The sequence below is a fragment of the Heterodontus francisci genome, chromosome 2 (genome assembly GCF_036365525.1).
Source record: "Heterodontus francisci isolate sHetFra1 chromosome 2, sHetFra1.hap1, whole genome shotgun sequence".
Taxonomy (NCBI): domain Eukaryota; kingdom Metazoa; phylum Chordata; class Chondrichthyes; order Heterodontiformes; family Heterodontidae; genus Heterodontus; species Heterodontus francisci.
In genome coordinates this window covers 130,526,083-130,544,621 of record NC_090372.1, presented here as the reverse complement: position 1 = coordinate 130,544,621, position 18,539 = coordinate 130,526,083, and the positions used below count along the sequence as shown (strand labels likewise).

Below are 18,539 nucleotides of genomic sequence, written 5' to 3'. Positions count from 1 at the left end.
GCATGAAATCCATAGCCAGAAGTTTTGTTTATTGGCCTGGTCTAGATGGCGAACTAGAATCATTGGTTCGCAAATGTACCATTTGTCAAAAATGCAGGATTCAGCCGTCAAAAACTCCTTTACAATCATGGTCATGGTCGACTCAGCAATTTCAAAATATCCATGTAGATCACATATCCCAGCGAGGGATGATCCAAAACTTGATCATGACCTACTTGATAGCGAGCTTTTGCCAGAGTGTGAACCAGTCCAGACTTTAATGTCTGAAGTACCAGTTTCAGAAAAAGAAATAGGGGTGGCACAGTGATTAGCACTGCAACCTCACAGCTCCAGTGACCCAGGTTTGATTCTGGGCACTACCAGTGTGGAGTTTGCAAGTTCTCCCTGTGACCGTATGGGTTTTCAGCAGGTGCTCTGGTTTCCTCCTACAGCCAAAGACTTGCAGGTTGATAGGTAAATTGGCTATTGTAAATTGCCCCTAGTATAGGTAGGGGAATTGTGGGGATGTGGTAGGAATATGGGATTAATGTAGGATTAGTATAAATGGGTGGTTGATGGTCAGCACAGACTCAGTGGGCCGTAGGGCCTGTTTCAGTGCTGTATCTCTAAAAAAAACAAGATCTTCTGTACATCCTGAACTGAAACCAGTCAGTCCAAAACCTATGAGAAAAGATCAGCTGTTAGACTTGATTTATAGATATCATTTAAAGAAAAATACAGTTTTTTCAGCAAGTGTACATATTCTCAAAGATTTGTTTGTTTTTGAAGTTGTATAGTTAGTGTACCTGCACATAATTAAGGGGGAAGCAGTGTAATGTATTCCTATATTATGAGCATGTTCAGTGTGTGATGATGTCATTAAACAAATGATCTGACCATCTTGGTATCTGTCTTTCTTTACAAGTTCACCCCAATATATAACAAGTGGTGATCACTGTCGGTTCACCGCTGTCCTCAAACTGTGAGCCATTAAATAAATTTTGTTTTTTCATTTTGGCTGAGTTAGGGATGGTGACCAGGACACCAGCAGAAGAACTTCTCTGAAGAGGCAGATGGACCTTGGCTTAACATCCCTTTCAAAAGGTAGCACCTTTAACAATGCAGCACTACCTCACTGTAATATTATTTGCTCCTTTGGTATGTGACCCTTTTTAAGATTCACAGGACGACAAGTAATATGCAAAGAATAAGTGGGTTTTTATTATAACTTAAACTAGAACACATATATATACACACACAGCTACTACTAGAGTACATCGACACATATCTCATGCTGTCGGGCTACACCCCACTTCCTGGTCATGTGTGACACAATATCACTTCCTCTGGTGACCTTCACTTACAGCCTCTTAAGGTGGTCCTTTCTTAAGGTAGTCCCACAACATTCACTACTGAGATTAAAAGCATAAATCCTGGAGGGTTTGAGTTTGCAACCTTTTGACTTAGAAATGAGTGCTATCAAATGAATCTCACACTTGCTATTTAAAGAGTAACGTCCTGCAAACTTATCATAGTACTTTCTGTTCCAGAGAAATGCAATTGGAAGCTTCCGTAAACTTGCAACAATGTAACTACATTACAATGTGCCTTTCAGCATCTTCAAAATCAAAACATTGGTGGCTATTTCCAGATGACTGAACACTATGCAGATCATTTCTATCATCGGCGTCCAAAATTCCCAACCCACTACTCAGAAATGACAGATGGCCAGAAATGCCTGGAACTATTCGTTGATCTTCGCGTTACCATTCCTATTTCTCTCGGCCTGTCAATCGCAACAGGCAGCATCTGCCACCTCATGGGAAGGGAATACCAAAAAGAACAGAGAATATATATCACTTCGTAGTCCTCTGGGTTGGAAGAATGTGGTCTGTAGTTTATAAAACATCGTTACCTAACCTGGAAATTTCTGCACCCTGCCCCAGAAACCCAGCTCAATTTGAAACAAAAACAAGAAATAGAGATGGAGGCTTCTGGTAGTCATGTACAGTGGGCAAACTCACTAAATTTTCATTAAGTTTGAGTAATGGGACTCTCTTTCTCAGATCACATTCCAGAATTTACCAGCAACAGTGCCATGGGATTAAGATGAAGTACTATATCAAATAGCTAGGGAGACTCCACTGACTGTAGTTCCTTGTTATAGTAAACTTTATACTTTTACTTCCTTACCTGCCCTGTATTTCAACATAATATCCCAGATGTTACGACGAGAACAAGGATCAATGCCACTGGTGGGTTCATCCAAAATGACAGTAGAGGAGCCTCCAAGAAATGAAATTGCTATTGAGAGTTTTCTCTTTGCTCCCCCAGACAAAGCTCCAACAAGTTTGTCCTGGTGTTGACAAATCCCTACATTCTCAAGGGCCCTGAAAGATACAGAGGATTTAAATGGCTTAAGTTAGCACATAAATTATTAAAATATAGTCCATGGAATTGTGAATCACATGATATAGAGAATACCAAAAGAGGTTTTGTGTTGTACTGCCGAGTTCAGACACTCCTCCGAGTTCCGAAGATAATCCTGTAGTTATGATTTGAGTGACTGCTAAAGAAATTAGCCCTCAACTGAAGGGTTCTAAATTCAATATTGTGAAAGAAAGGGAAGTACTTTCAATGCAAAGTACTTAACTTTTCTGTCTTATATGCAAAAAATATTGCTGCTTTTTAAGAGGACCCAGATTCAGGGTTTCAATTAAGATCATTCACAAGCTTGCCTGCGCTATGAGAATGAAAACTAGCAGCTTGATTATTGCAGAATGCTGACTGGAGCTGCAATTCAATCCTTAATATATTCAGCCTATGACTGACAACAGCTGAGTGTTTCAGACACTCTACTCAACCTGAAATGTTAGGTCTGCTCAAGATTGTGAGGCAGCAGCCTAATTCAAGTTCCACTTAACTTGTAGAATTCTGCTTTTTTAATCTAACTGTTGTTGTGAGAGATAAAACATTGCAAGCACCGAGCCTCTGGTAAAGTCTTTATCTACATGAAGTATCCAGTAACGACATTCACATATATGTAGGTCAGAACAAATGTATGTTTTATCACAGCAGAATACTTAACATTAATAATGAATTAGCAGTGTTGATGTAGAGCTTCATGTGACTTGGGTGCATATTGAAAAATTTGCAGAGGTTTACTGCACCTCTTTCAGTTTACCATCCATTAAAATAAATGAACTGAAAATCACACAGGATATTCTCACCTCAGTACCTGAATTACTGATATGCACAGCTGTCAACAACAACTTGTATTTATATAGCATCTTTAATGTCGAAATATCCCAAGATACTTCAGAGAAGTAGAAGATAAAATAGACAACAAGCTAATGGGTCTTAAGCAGAGTCTTAAAAGAAAGGGGTACAGTTGAGAACTGGAGATTTAACAAAGGGCTTCTATAATAGGGAGCCTAGAGGGCTGAAGCCATCTCTGCCAAAGGGAATGAGGATGGGTTAAATTTCAGAGTTGGAGAGATGCAGGCCGGGATTTTAAAAGCCCACCGCTGCACCCAGCAGCGGGCGATAAAAGTGACACTGCAGAGCCGCCACGATCTCCCACGTGGTGGCTCATTTAAATAGCCAGGTATGCCCATCCCCCCCAAATCAGGTGGAGTGGGGTGGGCTATCCGACGCCAGCAATGGCGTCTCCTGCCTGTGCGCAGGCGCTGGCGCCATTTTTAAAGGGCAACCAGCCCTGCTGACAAATACAAATTTTTAAACATACACCCCCTCAAAATGTACCACGTAAAATCATTATGCCCCTTTCCCATCCCTAATAACAATTACATTAAGTATTTTCCCTTCCCCTGCCCCAAAACACTTACCTTTGCACCGCCCCCCACCCCCAAGACTGTTTAAAGTTTAAAGTTCACCCCTTCCCACCATCCCCTACACTCATTATGTATATTTAACCCTGTCCCCCAACCTGGGCACTAAAAATCTTAACTTCCCCCCCCCCTTCCCCCACCAGTGTCACACCTGCTTTCTCCAGACGGGGAAGTGAAGGCACGGGAGTGCCGGCCACCGCACTGAAGATTGTGACGGGCCCGGAAGATTCAAGGTAAGTTTGTTAATGTATTTATTTTATTAATTAACATATTTAAATGCAGGATCCTTCGTCCAGCAATGTGGGGGCCGCCACGGAGCCTTGACACTGCCGGGAGGATCGGGCTGGGCCCTCCTAGCGTCGGGTTCCATGACGGAATCTGCTGAAACTATCTTCCAGCTCCCGCCCCCGCCCCCGCCATGGACCCCGACGTCAGAGGCCCAATAAAATGCAGCCCAAGGTCACTATTGTAGGAAATCTGGCAGCCATTTTGCACACAGCAAGATCTCACAAACAGCAATAAGAAAATCTGTTTTTTTTAGTGATGTTGTTTAAGGAATAAATATTGGAGAACTCTCCAGTTATTCTTTGAAATAATGACATGGAATTTTTTACATCTGAGAGGGCAAACGGCCATCGATTTAACATCTCTTCCGGAAGATCGCATCTCTGTCAGTGCAGCACTCCCTTATAATGCAATGAGAGTGTTAGCCTGGATTAAGGACTCAAATCACTGGAGTAGGAATTGAACCCATGATCTGCTGACTCACTAAACACGACTCACCCAGTGCCTCTTTCCCTCTGATCTCTACTATTTTTGCTGCTAAAGAGTTCTATGCTGTTCACCAAGGACAGATCAGCCACATGTGCTTCCATTTTGATTCATTACAGTTCCCAGTTATTATTCCAAGGATTGTATCTGTGGTTCAAGGTAATGTTAGCACCGTGTGACTGAGGACTGCGGTTGAAACCAATGGCCAGGATTTTAAGAGCCCGTCGCCGCTCCTGGCAGCCGGCAAAACAAATGGTGGCCTGCGCATGTCGCAGAGCCACTGAAATTTTCTGCACTGTGGCTCATTTAAATAGCTGGGATCGTGTGGAGGGGATGGGCTGTCCGACGCCAGCAATGGCGTCAGCTGCCTGTGCGCAGGTGCTGGTGCCATTTTCTTTTCCATCTCTGCCGGAATCAACTTCCACACCCCCACCCCACCCCACCATGGAGACCAACGTTGAGGGCCCAGTAAAATCCATAAAATCCAGCCGGCAGAGTTGGAGGAGGGTTGTAGGGCTGGAAAAGGTTACAGAGGTAGGGATGAGTGAGACCATGAAGGGATTTAAATGTGTTGATGAGAATTTTACATTTGAGGCATTGAGTTACCAAGAATCAATGTCGGTCAACGAGCACAAGGGTTATGGGTGCATGAAGCATGGTGTAGGATAAGATACAGGCAGTAAAGTTTGCATGAGATGAAGTTTATGGAGGATGCAGGATGGGAGTCCGGGCAGCACAGCATTAGAAAAATTCACTCTAAAGGTGACAAAGGCATGAATAAAGTTTTCAGCAGTATATGAGATAAGGCAGAGGTGGAAGTTGGTGACACTATGGAGATAGAAGTAGATGGTCTTTGTGATGCAGAAAATGTGTGATCGGAAACTCAGCTCAGGGTCAACTAGGACACTGAGATTGTTATCAGTTTGATTCAACCTGAGCGGTGGTGGGAGAAGGGGATGGAAATGGTGACAATGGTTGGGGTGCTTAAGATGTTGACTTCAATCTTCCCATCATTTCTTTGGAGGGAATTGCAACTTTTCCAAGATTGGATGATGTCAGTAGAAGGCCCAAAAGAAGTGATGGAGAGATAAAATGGGATAATCCCATGCCTTTGAATGATGTTGCCAAGGGGCACCATGTAAATTAGCAAGCCATTGCTGGAGGTGCACTGTCTACAATTGGACGTATAAGAATGGAACCAATTGAGGCTAGTCCCACTGAGCTAGACAACAGAGGAGAGGTTTTGGAGGACAACGGTGTGATCAACCATTAAAGACTGCTGAGAGATTAACAAGGTCGAGAGGGGATGGTGCACCAGGGTCACAGTCACAGAGGATGTCATTTGTGACTTTGAAAAGGGCCATTTCCGTGCAGTGGCCAAGACGGAATCCTGATTGGAAAAGTTCAAACATGGAGTGTAGGAAGGATAGGCAAGGATTTGAGAGGTGACACGAGTTTCGAGGACTTTGGAAAGAAAATAGAGATGGTTATTATTTGACACTTCACGAAAATAAATATATTAACCAGAGGTTTACATGGCGCTATCAATGTTTTGTCTCTCTCTGTTGCTACACCATCTTGCTACAATTGTATTGGACTTTGGTGAGACCACACCTGGAGTAGTGTGCACAGCTTTGGACTCCATATTTAAGGAAAGATATACTTGCATTGGAGGCAGTACAGCGAAGCTTCACCAGATTGGTTGCTTTGATGGAGATGAGGCTGACTAAATTGGCCCTATACTGTCTGGAGTTTAGAAGAATGAGGGGTGATCTCATTCAAACATATATGATTCTGAAGGGGCTTGACACGATAGACACAGAGATTGTGAGGTTGTTTTCCCCTGGCTGGGGAATCTAGAACACAGCGGTGGGCAGGGGGAGGGTGGGGGGCGGCGGGGTGCACAATCTCAGGATAAGGTGTCAGTCATTTGGAATGAGATGAGGAAAACTTTCTTCACTAAGTGGATTGTGAATGTTTTGCATTCTCTACCCCAGAATGTAAATTTCATCTGCTATGTGCGTGCTCATTTCATTAGTTTTCTTAAGTCCTCCTTGAGTCTGTTCGTATCCTTTTCATTGTTTACTATATTTCTGAGTTTCATATCATTTGCAAACTTTGAAGTTACGGTCTGTGTACCCAAGTCCAGGTCATTAACATATATCAAAAACAGGAGTGGTCCTAATTCCAACATCTTGGGGACACCACTGTATCCTTCTTCCAGACTGAAAGAAAAATGATTCACCACTATTCTCAGCTTTCTGTCCCTGAGCCAATTTCATATCCATGCTGCCACTGTCTCTTTAATCCCATGGGCTTCAATTTTGCTAACAAATCTATAATGCGATATTTTGTCAAAAGCCTTTTGAAAGTCCTTGTACACAACAGCAACTACACTCCTCCCATTAACCCAAACTACATCAAAGAACTCAATCAGCTTAGTCAAACAAGATTTGCCATAAACAGATCTGTACAAACTTTCATTTATGAGTTCTTTTCTAAATGCCAATTAATTTGTTCAGGATTACTATCCCTAAAAGTTTTCCCACCACCTGATTGGCCTCTAGTTGCTGGGTTTATCCCTCTCCTCTTTTTTAAACAGGGTTGTAACATTTTACTTCAGTCCTCTGGCATCACCCCTATTGTGATGGCCAGAGGCTTCACAATTTTCACCCTTACTTCTCTCAGTAATCTAGGACACATCCCATTCAGATCAGGTGTCTTTTCTACTTTGAGGACTGGCAACCTTCAAAGTACCTTCTCTTTACCTATTTTTATCCTTATTTCAGAATGGTAACCTGGTGCAGCTTTATTTATACAGCTGAAAATGAAGTTATCACAAAATAATAAGCATTTTTAATCATGTCAATCACACCACCTGCAAGCAGCTTGATTTTAAATAATTGAAAAAGATTTTATTAGTTACATTTACTAGTAACATTGGTGCTCAGTTTCTTAGTCTGTTATCAATTGATACTTACATGTTTTCAAAATGCACCTCTTAGTGGATTTGCATCTAAAAACAGTTTTGTTTTAGGAGCCTCCTCAAAGGCGCACATATGGGCGTAATTGGTGGTTAATGTTGAAAAATTCAGTCTGGGGGTGTGCCAGTTTTGTGGGTGGGGTTGATTTTTAAAACTTTTAAAACTTGTACAGAAGAATATGGAACCTAGATTTGCGTTGAATGTAATTTGTGTTTAAAATTCCTTGATCTTTTGTGCTTGCTTGGTCAATTTATTTTTATTCGTCATGGAATGTGGACATCACAAGCAAGGCCAACATTTATTGTCCATCCCTAATTGCTCTTGGTGATGAGCCATATTTTTGAACTGCTGCAGTCCATACAGTGTAAGTATACCCATAGTGCTGCTAGGGAGGGAGTTCCAGGTTTTTGACCCAGAGAGAGTGAAGGATTGGTGATTTTTGTGGAGTCAGGATGGTGTGTGACTTGGAGGGGAACCTGCAGTTGATGGTACTGTTCATATTTGGGCGGCACAGTGGCGCAGTGGTTAGCACCGCAGCCTCACAGCTTCAGCGACCCGGGTTCAATTCTGGGTACTGCCTGTGTGGAGTTTGCAAGTTCTCCCTGTGTCTGCGTGGGTTTCCTCCGGGTGCTCCGGTTTCCTCCCACATGCCAAAGACTTGCAGGTTGATAGGTAAATTGGCCATTAGCAATTGCCCCTAGTATAGGTAGATGGTAGGGAAATATAGGGACAGGTGGGGATGTGGTAAGAATATGGAATGAGTGTAGGATTAGTATAAATGGGTGGTTGATGGTCGTCACAGACTCGGTGGGCCGAAGGGCCTGTTTCAGTGCTGTATCTCTAAAACTAAAAAAAACTAAAACTAAATATGTGTCTGCTGCATTTTGGCCAAAATGCACTGTGAAAAAAAACAATGCAACCTAGTGGAAACTCCTGTGCAAAACCTTTCTAATCATTCTCATTTAGTTCATCTAGCATGGTAACATATTCAGACTTACATTTTCACTTCTTGCAGCAGCTGTTTGTTTGTCCACTGTGGTGCTTTTATGATGCCATACAACAAGAGATGTTCACGCACTGTTAAGCAGTCAAACAGCACATCATGTTGTAGGCACACTCCCAACTCTTCCCTAATGTTTGTCATCTCTCGATTCATACTCCTCCCATTAACATAAACAGCTCCAGAGCTGGGCTGATGCAAGCCAGTTAGCATTGACCTGTGCAGTAGACAAAACGCAATACATTACTTTGGGGTATATTTCATATATAAGAGTTAATAGACCATAAGACAACAATAAATTACTTATCAATAGCTGAGTCATTTATAAATTTTCATTGTGCAATTCTTCTTCATCACAAATTCATGTATGTTTTGTTTATAGTCCAGGAGTTCTGTGTTTTTTGGAGGGAAGAAATTTGAGGAATTATTTTGCCCAAATGTGAAAATGTATTTGACATTTAACAAATATAACCAGCAAGAGAGTTGTTTCATCAATTCTAGAATTAAATTGCTCAACTTACTTTTAAAACTATTACCGCCAAAATCTGCAGAATGTGATCTCAGAAGCTGCAAACAATGTTTTATCCCCTAATGCCTGCCAGTGCTGGAGTCTGCAAGGTTAGGGGAACATCTAATTTGCAAAGTACATCTTCAGCATCCACCTGCCCTGCCTAAGGCGGCTGATCTTCCAGGATCCAGGCTGCTTTCCTCGTTCCACTTGGAATATCAACTTCCCGCACTACTCCTTGTCCTGAATAAATCAGGAAAGTAGGAATTCCCAACATAGGGCACCCCACCCTTGCAGCTAACCACCAGATTACATTTGCCTTATTAGGGGCTACCAGAGATTCCACCCCTTGCCAGGGCCCATCAGAAAATCCTGGAAATAGCAGACTCAATGCAACCAGGTTCTTGCTCATTTCTGGTGGGTAGTGTTGGTCTTCTTCAGGTTTTGGGGGTTTAGATCAACACCACAGCAAAAAAATTGTATTGATACTGTCCCTTGGTAGAAATCAAGATTCAAGTCTTTAATAGTTTGTTGAGAATAAATTAGAAGTGACAAATATTTCCATTTAAATGTTGGACATGCAATTGTGCAAAGGCCTTTCAAATGGTCCAAACTAAACAGACCCTTGGGCAAAAAGCGTTAAACCAAACAGTATAACACCCAGTTATTTCAACAGGTTCCCTAAATAACACCCTCACTTGCTGGTAAGTTAAATCTATGTTTGTATTGCCACCACCATGAGATAGCCAATTTTTATCCATTACTGGTATTTAATTTTACATCTTGTATATCAAGTTATGGAATATGTTCAGAATCTAATATAATATAATAACATAATTCAATTTTCCTGAGTGTGTGTAAATGCAGAGCTTCAAAGAGAAACAGAACATAATTAAATGAAAAAAGACCCTGGCTTATTAATTAAGTTTTTACCATAGAATGGTTCTGATAATGAGCCTTTACTGAATTATTGCATTTGTTGCCCATCTCTAACTGCCCTTCACAACTGAGTGGCTTACTAGGCCATTTCAGAGGGCAGTGAAGAGTCAACCACATTGCTGTGGGCCTGGAGTCACATGTAGGTAGTAAAGACAGGAGATTTCCTCCCCCTAAAGGACATTAGTGAACCAGATGGGTTTTTATGACAATGAATTACAGTTTCATGGCACCATTACTGAGACTAGCTTTTAATTTCAGATTTTTGTTAATTAATTGTATTAATTAATTGAATTTAAACTGCACTCGCTGCCATGCTGGGTTTGGACTCAGGTTTCCAGTGCATTACCCTGGGACTCTGGATTATTAGTCTAGTGACATTACCACTACACCACCAATCTCTCTTTACACAGTTTGACAACTGATGAAAAGTAACTGCCAAACACATAACTCAAACAGGACAAATTTATCATTTTGTCTCCATTTATTCTAAGTTTTATCAATAGATTGTAATGCATCACTTACATAGTTGTTGTCTTGCCAGCTCCATTGGGTCCTAACAAAGCTGTAATTTCTCCTTGGTAGAAATCAAGATTCAAGTCTTTAATAGCCACTTTTTTTCCATGCTTAAACTCTTTGGTGAGTGACCTTAACGCAACTCCTATCTTCAAATTAGGAGATGCCATTTCTTTCCCAGATAAATTTGCAGAATTCAAGGGTTCTCCTATTGAAAGGAATGAACAGATAAAATGTCTGTATGATAATTTCATACCAGAATCCTTCTCTAGTAACCTGCTACCATGGTAAATATATGAATGATAACTGTTGGTAGCAATCTTGTTCTTGCTGACTTCACTTGGTCACAGTTTGAAAAATATTTTGTCCTGTACTTATGTTTGATACTTTCTGATTTCCTGTCATGAAAATGAAGCTTCCAGGAACAGTGATCCACTGTATTCGTGAACTGTATAATGAGATCCATGAAAAAAATTGGGAATGGAACATAAAACTATAACAAAGTTCTCAATCTGATGTGGTTCATACATCAATTTTTCTGAAAGTGTGGAAATGCATTGCTTCAAAGAGAGGCAGGAAATAATACAAATTTTTAAAAATCCCATTTTAAAATACATGACTAGTAACTGGTACACTGGGCTGAATTTGCAGTAATAATGATAGTGAGATTGTCAACATTTTCCATCCTTACTCCTCTGAAACTTACAGCAACTTCTGGAGTCTGCACTTATGCAGTTAATCACAGAAATCAAGAAGTTGCTGCCAGTGACTCTATGCTTGTCAGGTGAGCTGTTGAAATACCCCCAGTTTGCAGCCAAGTAGAAATCATTGAACTGATGAAAACTTGCCCTTTTATGCTATTACTCTCACTGCAAAAACCCTTGAAAAAGTTACACCTTGTTGAATGAGGTCAATCAGCGGGCTTGCAGCTCTCTGTCCCAGCAGTGCCACCGGGAACCTTGGTCACTGCTGGGACTGCAACCAAGCTGAAGATGGAAGATGTCAGGGAGCCCCAGAGAACTGGTAAGTTTTTGGGGTCTCGCCGGGGCCCGACCGATTGGTGGTCAATTAGAGGGTGGTCAATTGGGGGGACGGGGTGGGGGCGTGTTGGGCGTTGGGTGTAGTTGGGGCATTGGGGGAAGCCCTCCATCAAGCACAGGGTGCCTGATCATGAGGGACACCCACCGCCCCCCCCCCACCCCCGGCCAGGCCGTCAGAAAGCCACCTACCTTTAACAGGCGGCTTTTCTCGGGCCTGGGCCGCCTGCCAGACAAGGGTAAAATCCGCGTGGTGGCGGGTCGAGGCCTTAAGTGGCCATTAGCTGGTCACTTAAGGACCTCGATTGGTCTGTGGCGGGCGGGCCATTTTTCGCTTCCGCCGCCCTGCGTAAAGTGGCGGCGGAGGTGGGAGCGGGTCGCGAAGGACCCCCCCGAGCCTCCCGCTTCGTTTTAAACCCCCACCCCGCCACCATCCCACCACCATCCTGCTCTTTGGCTAATATATATGTTTCACAGTACTTGCAAAATGAAGGGATATTAACTGTGATCAGGTTTTGGACAAGAAGGGGACACGGGGCTGTTTCACTCCAGGTCTCACTTACATCCCACCCACCTGCATCTGCCTCAAATGGCATAATGAAGTGACTGATCAGCTGCCTGAAGGCTACAATCAGGCAGCTTCTGGGCCACCTGTTGGCACTTAGGTAAGTCATGGAGAGTATTTCAGCAGGTCTCATGGGTTAGAAGTGCGGCAATCAGGACAGCAGAGGCCCAGCTTTCCTTGGAGGACCCAGGGGAGCAATCCTGCTCCTTCTGATTCCACCAAAGTAAAGCTAAACATTTAACTCAGAAGGCCTCTTCTTCCCGAAGATCAGATTTCACTGTGGATGCCCCATTTAGATAGCAGTTAAAATCCCATCATAGGATCATAGGAAATAGGAGCAGGAGTAGGCCATTCGGCTGTTAAGCCTGCTCCGCCATTCAAACAGATCATGGCTGATCATCTACCTCTACATCATTTTTCCCGACTATCCCCATATCCCTTCATGTCATTACCAAAGAGTAGGAATAAATGGGTCTTTTTCCGAATAGCAGGCAGTAACTAGTGGGGTACCACAGGGATCGGTGCTAGGATCACAGTTATTCACAATATATATTAATGATTTAGATGAGGGAACTAAATGTAATATCTCCAAATTTGCAAATGACAAAACTGGGTGGGAGGGTGAGTTGTGAGGAGGATGCAAAGAGGCCTCAGGGTGATTTGGACAAGTTGAGTGAGTGGGCAAATGCATGGCAGATGCAGTATAATGTAGATAAATGTGAGGTTATCCACTTTGGTAGCAAAAACAGAAAGGCAGATTATTATCTGAACAGCTATAAACTGAGAGAGGGGAATATGCAGCGAGACCTGGGTGTTCACGTACACCAGTCACTAAAGGAAAGCATGCAGGTGCAACAGGTGGTAAAAAAGGCAAATGGTATGGTGACCTTCATAGTGAGAGGATTCGATTACAGGAGCAGGGATGTCTTGCTGTAATTATACAGAGCCTTGGTGAGGCCACACCTGGAATATTGTGTGCAGTTTTGATCTACTCATCTGAGGAAGGATGTTCTTGCTATAGAGGGAGTGCAGCAAAGGTTTACCAGACTGATTCCTGGGATGGCAGGACTGATGTATGAGGAGTGATTGAGTCGGTTAGGATTATATTCGCTGGAGTTCAGAAGAGTGAGGGGGGATCTCATAGAAACCTATAAAATTCTAACAGTACCTGACAGGGTAGATGCAGGAAGGATGTTCCCGATGGTGGGGGAGTCCAGAACCAGGGGTCATAGTCTAAGGATACGGGGTAAACCTTTCAGGACTGAGAGGAGGAGAAATTTCTTCACCCAGAGAGTGGTGAACCTGTGGAATTCGCTACCACAGAAAACAGTTGAGGCCAAAACATTGTATGTTTTCAAGAAGGAGTTAGATATAGCTCTTGGGGAAAAGGGATCAAAGGGTATGGGGTGAAAGCAGGTACAGGTTACTGAGTTGGATGATCAGCCATGATCATAATGAATGGCGGAGCAGGCTCGAAGGGCCGGATGGCCTACTCCTGCTCCTATTTTCTATGTTTCTATATCAAGAAATCTATCGATTTCAGTCTTGAACATGCTTAATGATTGAGCTTCCACAGCCCTCTGATGTAGAGAATTCCACAGATTCACCACCCTCTGAGTGAAGAAATTCCTCTTCCTCTCAGTCTTAAATGTCCTGCCTCTTATTCTGAGACTGCGTCCCCTTGTTCTAGACTCACCGGCCAGGGGAAACATCCTATCCACAGCTACCCTGTCATGCCCTGTAAGAATTTTGTAAGCTTCAATGAGATCACCTCTCATTCTTTGAAACTCTAGCGATAAAAGGCCAAGTTTCTGCAATCTCTCCTCATAAGACAATCCCACCATCCAGGGATTAGTCTGGTGAACCTCCATTGCACTCCCTCTATGGCAAGTATATCCTTCCTTACACTTAGGAGACCAAAACTGTACGCAATACTCCAGATGCGGTCTCACAAAGGTGTTATACAATTGAAGCAATACATCTTTACTCCTGTACTCAAATCCCCTTGCAGTGAAGGCCAACATACCATTTGCCTTCTTAATTGGTTGCTGCACCTGCATTCTAACTTTTAGTGACTCATGAACAAGGACACCCAGGTCTCTTTGGACATCAACACTTCCCAACCTCTTACCATTTAAAAAATACTCTGCCTTTCTGTTTTTCCTAGCAAAGTGGATTACTTCACACTTATTCACAGTGGCGCAGTGGTTAGCACTGCAGCCTCACAGCTCCAGGGACCCGGGTTCGATTCTGGGTACTGCCTGTGTGGAGTTTGCAAGTTCTCCCTGTGTCTGCGTGGGTTTTCTCCGGGTGCTCCGGTTTGCTCCCACAAGCCAAAAGACTTGCAGGTTGATAGGTAAATTGGCCACTATAAATTGTCACTAGTATAGGTAGGTGGTAGGGAAATATAGGGACAGGTGGGGATGTTTGGTAGGAATATGGGATTAGTGTAGGATTAGTATAAATGGGTGGTTGATGGTCGGCACAGACTCGGTGGGCCGAAGGGCCTGTTTCAGTGCTGTATCTCTAATCTAATCTAATATTCCATCTGCCATGTTCTTGCCCATTCACTTAGCCTGTCCAAGACCCCTTGGAGCCTCCTTGCAGCCTCCTCACAATTTATATTCCCTCCTAGTTTTGTGTCATCAACAAATTTGGAAATATTATAATTGGTCCCCATATCCAAATCATTTATATAGATTGTAAACAGCTGTGGTAATCGTGTAGGGGCGGCACAGTGGCGCAGTGGTTAGCACTGTAGCCTCACAGCTCCAGTGACCCGGGTTCAATTCTGGGTACTGCCTGTGTGGAGTTTGCAAGTTCTCCCTGTGTCTGCGTGGGTTTCCTCCGGGTGCTCCGGTTTCCTCCCACAAGCCAAAAGACTTGCAGGTTGGTAGGTAAATTGGCCATTTATAAATTGCCCCTAGTATAGGTAGGTGATAGGGAAATATAGGGACAGGTGGGGATGTGGTAGGAATATGCGATTAGTGTAGGATTAGTACAAATGGGTGGTTGATGGTCGGCACAGACTCGGTGGGCCGAAGGGCCTGTTTCAGTGCTGTATCTCTAAACTAAACTAAACTGGATCCCAATTTGCATCTTTTAATGAGGATCCAACCTGAGACAGGCAGGCACGTCGGCCGCCTAAAGAAAGAGCCCAATTAAAGGTGGTGGATGATAATGGAGGGGGGAATGGGACAGTAAGTTATTGAAGATGATTTTAACAATACAGCTACCCCATTCCCGCCGAGAGGGGAAGGTTAAAATCAACTCCTTAATTAAATTTGAAGTGTTCCTTAGCGCAATCACAGAAGTTGGACAGGAAGGCAAGGAAATTCTCCACTTTTTAAAAATCATTCCTCATGTGTCCATGGCAACTCTTGGATTGTTACTGTACATGCAACACTAAAAGATACAGGGAGAAATGACGTAATTAAGAAAATAAAGGTTGATGGATTTGAAGTAAATACTTTGAAATTGAAGGAACTACTTTAAAATGTGCACAACTGACAGCTGACAGCTGCACATTCTGGGAAATTGCAGGTGCAACATCCACAAATTTAAGTCCAACTCACACCAGTGGTTTCCTGATATGTACAATCAGTGGACTTGGTTTCCTGCCAGTATATGTCAGCTCTTGTATTTTTCTGTATTAAGACATGAACAAAAGCGAAAGCAAATAGCCTGAAAGCATGGAGCTGAAAATTCTAATGACCACCCAACTTAATTTCTTTGGCCCCTATAAGCTGACATTGTAAATGGTTCCCGCTCCTCAGGTACCGTCTCCATCATCATTACAGTATCAGCTATGGTTCAGTTAGTTGGTTGCACTCAGAAGGTTGTGGGTTCAAGTTCCATTCCAGGACCTGAGCATAAAAATCAAAGCTGAAACTCCAATGCAGTACTGAGGGAGTGTTGCACTGTTGGAGGTGCTGTCTTTAAGATTCAATGTTAAACTGAAGCCCTGTCTGCCCTCTCAGGTGAATGTAAAAGATCCAATGGCACTATTTCGAAGAAGAGCAATGGAGTTATCCCTGGTGGCTTGGCCAGTATACGTATCCCTCAATGAACACTACAAAAACAGATTAGGTAGTCATCATCACATTGCTATTTGTGGGATTTTGCACTGCACAAAACTGGCTACTGCATTTCCTAGATTACAATAGTGACTACACTTTAAAAAAGTAGTTAATGGAATGTAAACTATTTTGGGATGCTATGTGGTCATGAAAGGTACAGTGTAAATGCAAATTTCTTTTTCTACCCCTTCCTTAAAAACCCCACCCTTGACTCCTCTGTCTTTACAAACTATCACCCCATGAGCCTTTCTTCTCCAAAATCCTTGAACGTTGCTGCTTCCCAAATCTGAGCTTATCTTTCTGCAACTCCATCTTTGAATCCCTCCAAGCAGTTTTCCACCCTGCCACAACATTGAAACAGCTCAAATGAAGGGCAGCACAGTGGCGCTGTGGTTAACACTGCAGCCTCACAGCTCCAGCAACCCGGGTTCAATTCTGGGTACTGCCTGTGTGGAGTTTGCAAGTTCTCCCTGTGTCTGCGTGGGTTTCCTCCAGGTGCTCTGGTTTCCTCCCACAAGCCAAAGACTTTCAGGTTGGTAGGTAAATTGGCCATTAGCAATTGCCCCTAGTATAGGTAGGTGGTAGGGAAATATAGGGACAGGTGAGGATGTGGTAGGAATATGGGATTAGTGTAGGATTAGTATAAATGGATGGTTGATGGTCAGCACAGACTCGGTGGGCCGAAGGGCCTGTTTCAGTGCTGTATCTCTAAAACTAAAACTAAAAGTCACAAATGACATTCTCCCTCCTCCTCTTTCTTGACGTCTTTGCAACTTTTGACATTGTTCAGTCCATCATCCTTCTCCAAAGTCTACCCTCCATTGCCCAGTTCAATGCTCTGTCCTTGCTTAGTTCTACCTTTACCTGTCCAATCACCATCAGAGCAATCTCCAGCAATGAACTCTCTTCCGCCCTTCACAACACTACTTCTGTAGTCCCCAAGGCTCAATCATTAGCCCCCTGCTCTTCCTCATTGCAAGCTCATTGGCAGCATCAACTGCCGACATGGTGTTGGGTTCCCTATGTATAATGATGACACCACCCTTGACTCCTCTAGTGCCTGTAAGTTGTGGAACTGCTCCTCCTGGAGTGCTACACAAGAGCCACTAGGAAAGACTAAGCCTAGGCTACTCTGGGTTCCACCTTTCTCACCCACAATACCATGCCAATATGCTACTCACCACCAGTGCACCCTCCCCACCACCGGACTCCCTCAACAATTTACCAGAGTACCAGCAGGCAGCTTCTTCAACCACTGGCAGCTGACTGCTGCTTCTTTCCACCTGTTTCCGGTGGGTCCTATATGATGTTATGATAGTCAGAGGCTTTTTCCCAGGGTGGAAGAGTCAGTTACTAGGGACCATAGGTTTAAGGTGAGAGGGGAAAAGTTTAGAGGGGATGTGCGAGGCAAGTTCTTTACGCAGAGGGTGGTGAGTGCCTGGAACTTGCTGCCGGGGGAGGTGGTGGAAGCAGGTACGACAGCGACGTTTAAGAGGCATCTTAACAAATACATGAATAGGATGGGAATAGAGGGATACGGTCCCCGGAAGTGCAGAAGGTTTTAGTTTAGGTAGGCATCAAGATCAGCGCAGGTTTGGATGGCCAAATGGCCTGTTCCTGTGCTGTACTGTTCTTTGTTCTTTGATGGTCAGCTGTTAAACTTGGCCAGTCATCCTGTTGCCACCTCCAAGCGCCTGCTCCTCAGCTCGCTCATTGCCTGGGAGTTGTGGGGCAGAGTTTTGCTAGCCTCATGGAGGCGGCTTTGCAAATTGTGGGGGTGGCGGGCAGGAAATATAGAGAGAAAAGCATTGGGATGGCTCCCAGAGGTGTTTCTACCTCCTCGCGATTTTTCCAGAGGCAGCTTCAGGGAGATGATGGCTCCTCACCTGGCAGTGGCAGGAAGCCAATAAAACTAATAATTGAGTCAATTAGTTCCCATTTTTAGAAGGGATTTGAATTTTGCTGGTGGCGCACGAGACCCCCACTTTGCCTGCAGCTCACTTACTCACAGAGGGCAAGAGCACAGCAGGAAGTTGTAGTGCCATGAGATACATATGTAGTGTTCAATTTGAAGGACCAAATTGGCAAGCCTCAGGCTATCTGCCTGCAAAGGCTTGCAAATCTATGCATTTCCGCTGCAGATGGATTTACTGGATTGTGCTGGTTATGAGGGATTGACTGCCGGTCCGATCATCAGTATGGAGCCTCCATTTTGTGCTGCCCTCTCCTGCTCCATGCAGCTCAGCAGCACACAGCCTTTACCTCGGGTGCTCTGATTGGCCCTCCCATGTCCCTGGGCCACTTGCAGTCCCT

At 43.7% G+C, this 18,539-nt stretch overlaps 1 protein-coding gene across 1 annotated transcript in view; it reads right to left on the bottom strand.

Annotated features, from left to right (window-relative positions):
- The window catches only part of LOC137380771 (ATP-binding cassette sub-family A member 13-like), a 330,301-nt gene that overhangs the window by 92,268 nt on the left and 219,494 nt on the right, over positions 1-18,539 (bottom strand). The window contains exons 47-49 of the mRNA XM_068053109.1: positions 10,555-10,753; positions 8,584-8,802; positions 2,173-2,369 (exon numbers count right to left, since the gene is read on the bottom strand). Of these exons, the coding sequence (XP_067909210.1) occupies positions 2,173-2,369; positions 8,584-8,802; positions 10,555-10,753 (615 nt within the window). The remainder of the gene's footprint in view (positions 1-2,172; positions 2,370-8,583; positions 8,803-10,554; positions 10,754-18,539) is intronic.